This window comes from Hyperoodon ampullatus, assembly GCF_949752795.1.
Source record: "Hyperoodon ampullatus genome assembly, chromosome: 2".
In the NCBI taxonomy this organism is placed as follows: domain Eukaryota; kingdom Metazoa; phylum Chordata; class Mammalia; order Artiodactyla; family Ziphiidae; genus Hyperoodon; species Hyperoodon ampullatus.
In genome coordinates, this window is record NC_136915.1 from 180089481 (window position 1) to 180103271 (window position 13791).

The 13791-nt window shown below is 39.3% G+C and overlaps 1 protein-coding gene across 4 annotated transcripts in view; it reads right to left on the minus strand.

The window, feature by feature from the left end:
* MARK1 (microtubule affinity regulating kinase 1) overlaps positions 1–13474 on the minus strand; it is a gene marked incomplete at its 5' end in the record, with an annotated part of 140628 nt that extends 127154 nt beyond the window's left edge. For all 4 annotated transcript variants that reach the window (XM_079698301.1, XM_079698300.1, XM_079698299.1 and 1 more), the window contains one exon: positions 13424–13474. In XM_079698301.1, coding sequence (XP_079554427.1) covers positions 13424–13474 — 51 coding nt within the window. The remainder of the gene's footprint in view (positions 1–13423) is intronic.
* Between the last annotated feature and the right edge of the window lie 317 nt (positions 13475–13791).

Genomic DNA, 13791 nt, shown 5'->3' on the forward strand with positions numbered 1-13791 from the left:
TCCAGAGGTTCTCCCATAGGAGTTAGAGCTCTGTGCCCACGTCAGGCTCCCCAGCCCCGGAGTCTTATACCAGGAAGACAAGCCCCCAGAGGATTTGGCTTTGAAGGCCAGCAGGGCATAATTTCGGGAGCCCCACAGGACTGGGAGAAATAGAGACTTCACCACTAAAGGGCGCACACAAAATCTCACATGTTCTAGGACCCAGGGCAAAAGCAGTAATTTGATAGAAGCCTGGACCAAACCTATCTGCTGATCTTGCAGAGTCTCCCAGAGAGGTGGGGGTCAGCTGCAGCTTACACCATGGACCCCTTCTACCTCATGAATGCTTGTGCTGGCGGGTGCCATTGTGGGATCCCCCCCACGCTCATCAGCACTGAGACTTGTGCCCCCCAAAACAGCCTGTAGGACCAGTGGTGGGACACCTCTGGCCAAGCAACTGGGTGGGGACACAGTCTCACCCATCAGCAAACAGACTGCCTAAAGACCTCCTGAGCCCACAGCACCTCTAGACACGGCTCAAGATATGGCCCTGACCACCAGAGGGCCTAGGACTCAAATCCACCCACCAGTAGACAGGCACTAGCTCCAGAATCTACTGCCCCACGCGGCTGCCTTCCAGGAAGCTCTAGCCTCTGGCAGCCTCACCAACCAGGGGACAGGCTAGATGCAAGAAAACGACAATCCAACAGCATGCAGGCCCAGCCTGCAGTCCCAGCCTGCCCACAGCAGGCCAGACCCTGCCCTGAGACCAACTGGACCCCACCCTGCCCACTATCGGGCCAACACAAGCTTCAGGACATCCCACACCCCATAGCCAACTCTGTCAGGAACCAGCCCCCCCAGCCAATGACCTGACACCAGCTCTGGGATCCCTAGGCAACCAAACTCCAGGACCTGGTGCTGTCTGCGAGCAGTCCAGCACTAACCCCAGGACCTGGCTTCAACCACCAGTGAGTCGGCAACAGCCCCAGAGTTTTCTGGATCCTGACTCTGCCCATCAGTGAGCCAGCATAAGCCCCAGGGAGCCTAGGGGTTCTGTAAACAGCCACTTCGTGACCCAGTACCACTAACCAGCGGCCAGCAGCCTCTGCACAAAGCAGGGCCTGGCAAACTAGCAGACTGGGAGCCAATCAAGCCTATCAGACTGCCCACAGAGCCCACAACAACAGAAGGACCCATGCAGCCCTCATAGGGGGAACTCCTAGAGCATATCACTTGGGTGATGAGAGGAACTGCATTCTTGGGAAACGTAATCAACCTACCAGACACACAAAAAAATAAAAACAGTAACTTAAGTAAAATGTGGTGACAGAGAAATAAGATAAAACCTCAAACAAAGAAACAAGATAAAATCCCAGAAGGAGAACTAAGTGAATTGAAGAGAAACAATCTACACAAGAAGGTATTCAGGGTAGTGATCATAAAGATGATCAAAGAATTCAGGAGAAGAATGAATGCATAGAGTGACAACTTAGAAGTTTTTAACAAAGAGTTAGAAAATATAAAGAACAACCAAATGGAGATGAAGATTACACTAACTGAAATGAAAAATACACTAGAAAGAATCAACAGTAAACTAAATGATAAATAGGAACAGATCAGCAAACTATAAGACAAAGTAAGGGAAATCACTGATGCCGAAGAGAAAAGAAGAAAAAAAGAATGAGAAAAAATGAGGAAAGTTTAAGAGACCTCTGGGATAACATCAAGCACACTAATATTCACATTATAGGGATCCCAGAAGGAGAAGAGAGAGAGAAAGGGGAAGAGAACATATCTGAAAACATCATAGCTGAAAACTTTTCTAACCTTGGGAAAGAAACAGATATCCAAGTCCAGTAGGCACAGAGAGTCCCATACAGGATTAACCTAAAGAGGAATACACAAAGACACACTGTAGTTAAAATGGCAAACAGTTAAGACAACATTAAAAGCAACAAGGGAAAAGCAACAAACAATATACAAGGGAACTCCCATAAGGCTATCACCTGACTTTACAGCAGAAACCCTGCAGGCCAGAAGGGAGTGGCATGATATATTTAAAGTAATGAAAGGGAAAGACCTACAACCAAAAATACTCTATCCAGCAACACTCTTGTTCAGATTTGATGGAGAGATTAAAAGCTTTACAGATAAGCAAAACCTAAAAGAGTTCAGCACTACCAAACCACTTTTAAACAAATATTAAAGGAACTCCTCTAAGTGAAAAAAGAAAAGGCCACAACTAGAAACATGAAAATTACAAAATGAAAAAGCTCATCAGTAGAGGCAAATATAACAAAAAGGTAGGAAATCATCCAGGCACAAAGCTAATAGGAAGTTAAAAAGACAAAAGTAGTAAAATCATCTATGTCCACAATAAGCAGTTAAGGGATACACATAACAATTAGATGTAAAATATGATATCAAAAACAGTAGTTGTGAGGGGAGGAGTACCAATGCAGGGTTTTCAAAATCCATTTGAAATTAAGAGACCAGCAAATTAATACAATCACATATATACAGGTAGCTAGATAAAAACCTCATGGTAACCATAAACCAAAAATCTATAATAGATATACACACAAAAAAAGAAAAAGGATACCAAACATAAAACTAAAGATAGGCATCAAATCACAAGAGAAGAAAACAAAAGAAGGAAAAAAAAAAGACCTATAAAAACAACTCAAAACAAGTAACAAAAGGGCAATAAGAACATACACAGCAATAATTACCTTAAATTTAAATGGACTAAATGTTCCAATCAAAAGACACAGCCCGTCCCTGGTGGCGCAGTGGTTGAGAGTCCGCCTGCCAATGCAGGGGACGCGGGTTCATGCCCTGGTCTGGGAGGATCCCACATGCCGCAGAGCGGCTGGGCCCGTGGGCCATGGCCACTGAGCCTGTGCATCCGGAGCCTGTGCTCCGCAATGGGAGAGGCCACAGCAGTGAGAGGCCCGCGTAACGCAAAAAAAAAAAAAAAAAGACACAGCCCGGCTGAATGGAAACAAACAAACAAAAAGACCCTTATATATGCTGTCTACAAAAGACTCACCTCATATATAAAGACACAGACTGAAAGTGAGGGGATGGAAAAAGGTATTCCATGAAAATGGAAATCTAAAGAAAGCCAGGGTAGCAATGCTTATATCAGACAAAATAGGCTTTAAAATAAAGACTGTTACAAAAGAAAAAGAAGGACACTACATAATGATTAAGGGATCAGTCCATGAAGACAAAATAATTGTAAATATATATACATCCAACATAGGAAATCCTAAATACATAAAGCAAATATTAACAGACATAATGGGAGGAATCGACAGTAACACAGTAATAGTAGGGGACTTTAAAACCCCACTTATATCAATGGACAGATCATCCAGATACAAAATCAATAAGGAAACACTGGCCTTAAATGACACAATAGAGCAGATGGACTTAATTGATATATAGAAAGCATTCCATCCAAAAGCATCAGAATACACGTTCTAGAAAGAGTGGACATATGCATGTACAAACCTGATTCACTTTGCTGTACAGAAGAAACTAACACAACATTTTAAATCAACTACAATAAAAAAATTTTAATTAAAAAATGAAAACAAAAATGAATTTAGCACCATGATGAACAGAATTGCGTCATTACCCAAAAACTGAAATGCAGAACTTTTTTTAATATTTGTGATTATTTTTACCAAAAGTACACTTTAAGAATAAATAATATGTAGATTTTACACATTCTTTCCAAGTGCACATGGAACACTCTCCAGGAGAGATCACATGCTAGGCTACAAAACAAGCCTTGGCAAATTTAAGAAAACTGAAATCCTATCTAGCGTCTTTTCCAACCACGATACTATGAGAATAGAAATCAACTATGAGAGAAAAACTGCAAAAAACACAAACATGTGGAGGCTAAACAATATGCTACTAAACAACCAATGGATCACTGAAGAAATCAAGAGGAAATGAAAAAATACCTAGAGACAAAACAAAATGAAGACACAACGGTCTAATTCCTATGAGACGCAGCAAAAGCAGTTCAAAGGGCGAAGTTAATAGCGTTCCAAGCATCTGGGGAAACAATAAAAATCTCAAATAAGCAACCTAACCTTACACCCAAAGCAACTAGAGAAAGAACAAACAAGGTCCAAAGTTAGCTAGTAGGAAGAAAGAAATCATAAACATCAGAGCAGAATAAATGAAATAGAGGCAAAGAAAACAATAGAAAAGATCAATGAAACTAAAAGATGCTTTTCTGAAAAGATAAAATTGATAAACGGCTAGCCAGACTCATCAAGAAAAAAAGGGAGAGGGCGCAAATCAATAAAATTAGAAATGAAAGAGGAAAAGTTACAACAGACACCGCAGATATACAAAGGATCATAAAAGACTGCTCCAGGCAACTATATATGCCAACAAAATGGACAACCTGGAAGGAATGGACAAATTCTTAGAAAGGTACAACCTTACAAGACTGAGCCAGGAAAAAACAGAAAATGTGAACAGACCAATCACAAGTACTGACATTAAAACTGTGATGAAAACTTTCCAACAAACAAAAGTCTAGGACCAGAAGGCTTCACAGGTGAATTTTATCAAACATTTAGAGAAGAATTAATGCCTATCCTTTCGAAACTCTTTCCAAAAATTGCAGAAGAAGGAACACTCCCAAACTCAATTCTATGAGGCCACCATCACCCTGATACCAAAACCAGACAAAGATACCCCCCCAAAAAAATGTTATAGCCCAATATCACTGATGAACATATATGCAAAAATCCTCAACAAAGTGCTAGCAAAGGAGGCAAGAATACACAATGGAGAAAAGATAGTCTCTTTAATAAGTGGTGCCAGGAAAACTTGACAGCTACATGTAAAAGAATGAAATTAGAACATTCTCTAACACCATACAGAAAAATAAACTCGAAATGGATTAAAGACCTAAATGTAATGCTGGATACTATAAAACGCTTAGAAGCAAACATAGCCCCACAAACTGTGAGGCTGGGAAGTAGATATAGTCATGTTCAAGAAGTCCAAGAATGGCTTAACTTCCTTAGGTTTGTTTTAAACAATTAGTGTTGCTCTTTTTAACACAAAGAATACCAAGTTGATATGCTGTATGGCTAGGTCTTTGTTAGGTGCTCTGACATAAATCACAGCAATATCTTTGTGGATCCACCTCCTAGAGTAATGAAAATAAAAACAAAAATAAATAAATAGGGTCTAATTAAACTGAAAAGCTTTTGCACAGTCAAGGAAACCATAAACAAAACGAAAAGACAGCCCACAGAACGGGAGAAAATATTTGCAAACGAAGCGACCGACAAGTAATGAATCTCCAAAATATACAAACAGCTCATGCAGCTCTATATCAAAAAAAAACAAACTCAATCAAAAAATGTGCAGAAGATCTAAATAAACATTTCTCCAAAGGAAACATACAGACGGCCAAAACGCACATTAAAAGATGCTGAACATCGCTAAATATTAGAGAAATGCAGGTCAAAACTACAATGAGGTATCACTTCACACTGGACAGAATGGCCCTCGTCAAAAATTCTGCAAACAATAAATGATGGAGAGGGGGTGGAGAAAAGGGAAACGTCCTACACTGTTGGTGGGAATGTAAATTGGACAACCAGTGTGGAGAACAGTATGGCGATTCCTTAAAAAAGCAAAACTAGAACTACCATACGAGCCAGAAATTCCACTCCTGGGCATATTATCTGGAGAAAACCATAATTTGAAAAGATACATGCACCCCAATCTTAACTGCAGCACTATTTACAATAGCCAAGACATGGAAGTAACCTAAATGTCCATCAACAGATGAACAGATAAAGAAGATGTGGCATATATATACAACGGACTATTACTCAGCAATTAAAAAAAAGAATGAAATAATGCCATTTGCAGCAACATGGATGGACCTAGAGATTATCATACTAAGTGAAGTAAGTCAGACAGGGAAAGACAAATATGTGATATCACTTATATGCGGAATCTAAAAAAAATGATACAAGTGAACTTACTTCAGAAACAAAAACAGACTCATGGACTTCAAAAACGAACTTATGGTTACCAAAGGGGAAACGTGGTGGTGGGGGGGGATAAATTAGGAGTTTGGAATGAATATATACACACTACTATATATAAAATAGATAATCAACAAGGACCTACTGTATACCAGAGGGAACTCTACTCAAAATTCTATAATATTCTATAATAACCTATATGGAAAAAGAATCTGAAAAAGAATGGATATATGTATACGTATAACTGAATCACTTAGTTATACACTGGAAACTAACACAACATTGTAAACCAGCTATACTCCCAATGTAAAATAAAAAATTAAATTAAAAGATAAACAGCTCATAAACCTCAATATCAAAAAAAAAATAATCCGATTTAAAAATGAGCAGAAGAAGTGAATAGACATTTCTCCAAAGAGGACATGCAGATAGCCAAGAGGCACATGAAAAGATACTAAACACTGCTAATCATCAGGGAAATGCAAGTGAAAACCACAATGAGATATCACCTCACACCTTTTGGGATGGCTACCATCAAAAAGAACACAGATAACAAATACTGATGAGGATGTGGATAAAAGGGAACCCTCTACACTGTTGGTTGGAATGTAGAGTGTTTCAGCCACTGTGGAAAACAATATGGAAGTTTCTTAAAAAACTAAAAATACAACTACCATGTGATCCAGCAATTCCACTCCTGGGTATATACCCGAAAAAAAAAAAAAAAACACTAATTGGAAAAGATATATGCATGCCAATGTTCATAGCACCATTATTTATAACTGCCAAGATACGGAAGCAATCTAAGTGTCCATCAACAGACAAATGTACAAAGAAAATGTGGTGTGTATGTATGCAGTGGAATACTACTTAGCCATAAAAAAGAATGAAATGTTGCCATTTGCAGCAGCATGGATGGACTTGGATGGTATTATGCGAAGTGAAATAAGTCAGGCAAAGGCAAATACTGTATGCTATCACTTATATATGGAATCTAAAATATACAACAAACTGGTGAATACAGCAAAAAAGAAATAGACTCACAGATACAGAGAACAAACTAGGGTTACAAGTGGAGAAAGGGAAGAGGGGAGAAGCAATATAGAGTAGGGGATCAAGAGATACAAACAATTACATATAAAATAAGCTTCAAGGATATATTGTACAACACAAGGAATATAGCCAATATTTTATAATAACTATAAATGGAGTATAACCTTTAAAAATTGTGAATCAGTACATTGTACACCTGCAGCTTACATGATATTGTACATCAACTATACTTCAAAAAAGAAAAAAAAAACTGTATGAGTCCACTTAAATGAGTTATCTAAAGCAATCAAACTTACAGAAGCAGAAAGTAGAATTGTGGTGGCCAGGGGCTAGAGAGAGAGAAAACTGGAAGCTGTTCAATGAATATAAAGTTTCAGGCATGCAAGATGAAAAGGTTCTGCCTCAGTTAACAATATTGTATTGTACATTTAGAAATTTGTTAAAAAGGCAGATCTCATGTTATATGTTTTTTCCCACTATAAAAAAATAAATTCAACAAAAAGGTTAACAGTGATTTAAATACAGCTAAAGAGTTTTAGTTAACTGAAAGATAGACCTAAACATGTTACCTGCAGAAATTGTACAGCAGATTGTACTATAGATTACAGTAAAGGGAAAGAATGAAATAGGGGAAAAAAAATGAATGAGCATCTAAGACATATGTAGGATAGAAAGAGAATTTTAGCATATCTAATCAGAGGACCAGAAACACTAGAGAGAACAGTAGTAAGGCTATATTCAGAGAGATAATGGCTGCTCCATTTCCAAAATTTATGAAAGATATAATCCACAGAGTTTAGATCTAAACAAATTATACAGCTTGTAGTACAAAGACACAATAACTCACAGAAAAAATAAATCAAGAAGTTAAAGCATAGCTATGGAGAACAGTATGGAGGGTCCTTGAAAAACTAAAACTAGAGTTACCATGATCCAGCAATCCCACTCCTGGGCATACAGCCAGAGAAGATACATGCACCCCAATGTTCATAGCAGCACTATTTACAATAGCCAAGACATGGAAGCAACCTAAATGTCCATCAACAAATGAATACACAAAGAAGATGTGGCATATATACACAATGGAATATTACTCAGCCTTAAAAAAAGAATGAAATAATTCCATTTGCAGCAACATGGATGGACCCAGAGATTATCATACCAAGTAAAGTAAGTCAGTAGAGAAAAACAAATATCATATGATATCACTTACATGTGGAATCTAAAAAAATGATACAAGTGAACTTAGTTACAAAACAGAAATAGATTCACAGAAATAGAAAACAAACTTATGGTTATCAAGGGGGAAAAAGGGCATGGGGAGGAAGGATAAATTGGGAATTTGGGATTAACAGATATGCACTACTATACATAAAATAGATAAACAACAAGCACCTACTGTACAGCACAGGGAACTATATTCAATATCTTGTAATAACCTATAATGTAAAAGAATCTGAAAAAAGAATGAAAAAAAGAATCTGTATAACAATCACTCTGGTGTACACCTGAAACTAACATAACATTGTAAATCAACTATACTTCAATTAAAAGAAAAAAAAAAGAAAAGAAGTTAAGGCATATGGAAGAGTTAAGGTACAACATAATCTAATCAGAGTACCAAAATAAAATTCTAAAGAGACCAGAAGCAAGGCAATGTTCAAAAAGATAATATATGGTAAGTATCCAGAACTAATAAAAAGAATATGAATTCAAAGACATGAGAAGCAAACAAGAAGAAAAGAAATCCATACTTAAATACACTGTAGTGAAAGTATAACACCTAAGAAAAAGAATCTTAAAAAGAGACAGACAGAAAAGACACCTATACCTGCTGGCAGATGACTTCTGAACAGAAACAATGGAAATAAGTAGACAATGGAATATCAACTTAGAATTGGAGACTGAGCAAGGCTCTCTTTCAAGAAAATGGACAAAAAATATTTTCATATTTAAAAAAGAAAGTTTATGACTAACAATCCTTTACCAAAAGAACTTTGAAGATGCTATCAGGAAAAGGGAAAATGACCTCCAAAGGAAAGTCTGAGATGGAAAAGGGAATGGTAAAAAAATAATAATTTAAAATATGTGGCTGATTCTAAACAACCTGAGCTTTAAAAGAATAAGAAGGAGAAGGAGAAGAAGGAGAATTAGTAATAGCATTGAGTTCAGAAGGAAAATAATAGAAGGCAAAGACATTTTCTTCTCACAATGGACCATCCTGCATACCCACTTTGGAGACCAGTGGTATGGACTATACATCACAGATGTTCAGCTACAGCAGACAGCAATGATGGCTGCAATCATTTCAGAGGTCTTCTTAAAAACATGAGCCATGCCATAAGGGACCTGTAGGTTTGGGATAAGGGGAAAAGAATAGGGCACTCCAGACAGAGAAAATAGCAAAGGTTCAGGAATGAGATGAGCATGGCATACCCTGTTCTTCAACCAATAAAGTATCGCACATGTTCTTTTGAAATCTCTAAGATAAAAGAAAAACAAACCAAAAACCTCAAGAAGCAATAACGTGAGTAGAGCAACAGTGGAAGACATCAGATATTCTTATGACCTTGGGCAGGTCACTTCACTCTCTGAAGGCTTTGTATCATGTAATATCTACCGTTCCCAGTGTCACTAATATATTTTGATGACAAATGAAAAAATTCAAAAGGGGAATATTATAGGACTGATCTCTTACATATTACTATTAGTCATTGTACTGGCACTGGCGATACAGAACAAAGGAGACAAAGTAAATCAGCAATTAGAAGGCAATGTGATAGGTCCTGTGACATGAGAGGTATGCACAGGGTACTGAGAAAACCCAGCAGTAGTGGCAAAAGCATGCTTCCCTCTTGCCTTTTCAAACTACTAATGTCCACCTTGGTAGTTGTTCCAGTCATCACAGTGAAATTCAGATCTATGAAAAGAATCATCATCAAGAGTTTTGTTATTAAAAGTTTCAAAATAAATTTAACCAAAGTCAATTTTAAAACATCCCAAGAAGGAATCAAATCAATTTCCTTCATACTGATCAAAATTTCACCACAGAAAGCTAGTAGGGACACTTTGGATCCATAAAAATTAGCAAAATTAGAGTTTTTCTAAAACATGAAAACAATTCTTGCTCCATTTAAAAGTACATAAGAGTAATGGTAATATATTCTCTCTATCCACGCTGGAATTATCCAAGTATAATCTAACAGAAGCAAAAAAAAAAAAAAAAGAAATATTTCAAATACCCATTCTCTTTCTGGACTTACACTTTACAACCTAAAATCAAACACATTTTGCATAAATTAATTCTATGATCTACAACATATGTTTTCTACTTCACTGCGAAGTATTCATTGCCTTTAATCATCGGTTGTTCTGTTGTATTTAGCCATTTGAGGCCTATTAATAATGCACACACAAATCCTTCATCTAAGAAAATACTGAAAAAATACACACAGAATGTTCTCAGAGAAAAGCAATTCTTTCTCACTCAACTAGATACAGTAGTAGTAAAGAGGAGAATATTTACTACTAATGTTACAGTGCTGCAACATTCTTCTTCTGAACTGTTTAATATGTATATAATATTAACATTTACTTACATATCCTCAATATATATTAGTGACAGGGGGAAGGGTAGATATCACATATTCCCAAGGATACCAAATCCATTCACATATGACTAAAATGCTTATAATAACTGCAAATGACAATACAATTCAAAGATTCTTTAATTACCTTATTTGTTTAAATTAAAATATTTGGGGCAGTAATAAAATGTTTTTAGTTATGTCCTTAATATTCCAAAAGGCTTACAAGCATTTAATAGTCACACGAATGTAGATTTTCACAACCATTTTTTAAAATGTGTCAATTTAACTGAAAACTTCAAACAAATGTTCATTTTGATTACCACACTGGCCTTAATATATTAGCTAACAAGCAGATACGTTCCTTTATTTCACTGATGAGAGGTAAGCAAGAATGGGTAATGACATTTACTACCAACCAGAGAACAGAGAGAGACAGGAATGGTGATTTAATAGCCATCACTGGTGATCCCTTTGATAAACACCTATAGCACCTATAAACCAATTTAGCCCTATTTACACACAGCTTTCTACTGTACACTATTTCTTTGGGACTATATTTACCTTTCTTCTTAAGTTCTTTGAGGGGAGAGGCCTTGTCTTAAATACTGCTTCTCTATCCCATCCAGCGCAAGAAACAAAACTGAGTGCATATGTATTGATAAATTAACAGCCACAGTATAATAGGTACTTCGCATGGCAATTAGGAGAAAATCAGGATGTGGGTAAAGGAAGCTAAACGGAGCTATAGTTATGCACAATGCAACCAACAACAAGGGACAAGATCATAAAAGTGACTTTGAAATAACATGCTGAGAAACAGAGCAAATCAGTTTACTTAGCATAATCATTTTCAGAAGGTATAGCAAAGTTTAGCACACTTTTATTGCTTAACTGAACCCCTCCCCCCCCTTTTTTTTTTGGTCTTACAAGTGATGCTGCATTTTGTACTATTCCCTGATTCAGATTTGTATAATGCTATCTCATGTCTGTATAAAGCACCTTATTCATACAACTGTGGAAAGAGCTATACTATTCAAAATCCAAAAGAAAATAAAAACAATGTATTTTTCCACCTTTCCTAGGTTAAAAACACACAGAGTGTTTTGCTAATAAAAACAAAGGTCATCATCTGTCTTACTTTTCATTCATACTGAATGACACGGTTTTTTAAAGATTTTCTGTTAGAAAAATTCTGTACTACCTTGGCTTTAAAATCAACTTTAACCCAATTTTGCACCTTTTTCTGTCACCTTCTTCAATCTCTCAATCAAAATTATGTATCAATTATATTTTTATAAACAATTAGGCTTTGAAAAACAGTTACGATGTAAACTAAGTTATAAGTTACGGTAACAGCAACCTTACACTATATCTTTACCATTTGAAATGCACGACACTAGACAAGACAAAAGCATACTCTGAAATCTCTTCCTGGGTCTTCTACAATAGTCTCTTACCAAAATTTCTTCTCCCTTCGTATATCAAGTTTCTGTGCTTCCCTACTCTCCAAGATTAAAAAATCTGTTTATACCTCCCTCCAACACTTCAGGGGTGAGTTTGTATGTCTTCTGTCTCATATCTTTTGTTTAAGAACGCCAAAACCCTTCATTATTTTATTTTACCAACGCTATGAAGGCAGTGATACACCAAGGGCTGGAGGGTCAAGGAGTTAACTGGGCAATCAGAAATTGGACAGCCGACCAAAACTTAGCACCCCTCTAAGGGGTACGCAAACCCAGTCCGAAAAATCAGCAAAGGTCCTCTTTACAGGTCATGAAGGCTTTAAAAAAAATTATTTTTAAACCCTTTCCCACAAAGGAACTCACGCGCACACACACAACTGCACTTTTCAGAATGTGGAAATACAACTGATCTGGTTCTTTCGGTTTTCAAGAGTTTAAACACCAGGGACATCTGCATCTAGATAAAAACTCCTGAGGGCAATTTGATCAAAGACACAGAAAATCCTTCCTTCAAAGAAATGCACCTTGTGACACTCCAAGGAGGAGGAGAGGTATTTAAAGTAAAACCTGCCCTGAATTATTGCCACCGACTTGAGAAAGAGAAGCAAAAGCCGTTGGCTTCATACAGCTTTTAAACATTTTGCTGTAACCCTGGGGCCACAGAAGCTGATGGTGAAATTCTTCTGCTCATCTCTATAGAAGAGTATCACACAGCAGTAGAAACTCGGGACACACCAACACACACATCCATCTCTACTCCCATTCTCGTCCCTTCCATTCCCGACCTTCCCCCTTTGGTGCCCAAGACCCAAATGTGGACACAGTGTTACAAAAAGCAAAGTCATGGGGCAATGCAGGCGGGTGGGAGGGCAAAGGACCGAAAGAGCCAGGAAAGCAAGGGAAAAGAGGCAGTCGGCTGGCTTGTCTGTGATCATAAAGGAAACATTCGGGTGGGGATACGGAATGCCGCGTGGAAATAAAACCGTCTGGGATGCCCACTCTGCCATCTCCTTGTGCCTGTCGCCCTCCATCACCCCATCGTCTCCCGGAGGACCACCTCCGCGGGGAGGGCGCCACTTACGGTGCCCCCACCCTCACCGTTCATGGGAAAGCAGTGAAATGCGGCTGGAAGGGAGAATGGGGGCTCAGCCGGGGGCGAGGGTCACACCGGGCGCCAGGTGGACACCCTGCGGCGGGTGGCCGCTCTGGGGCCCCGGGGCGGCCCATGCGGAAGGTGAAGGGGGTCCGGGGAGCGTCTGGCCCCGCCGCTCCCGGGGAGGCTCCGGCTACTCACGTTCTCCGTGTCCCGCTCATTCACCGTCGGCAATGGCGTCCGGGCCGACATTTTGTGCGGGCGGCGGGGTCGGGCCGGGGTCTCGCGGGCCGGGCTGCGGGCCCCGGGAGCGAGCGGCAGGGGTTGCGGCCGCGGGCGCGAGACCGGGGCCGGGCCGGGGCGAGCGGCTCCCACAGGCCGCGGGCGGTGCAACAAGCGGCCCCGGCGGCGGAGCGGGGGGAGAGGACGCGGAGGAAGGGGAGGGGGAGCCGCTTCCCGCGGCGGCGCCGCCGGGGGACGCGAGCCGGGGCGAGGGAGGGCTGCGGGCGAGGGCGGTTGCCCGGCGCGGGCCGGGCGGCGAGGCCGGCGGGATGCAGCGCCGAGGCTGG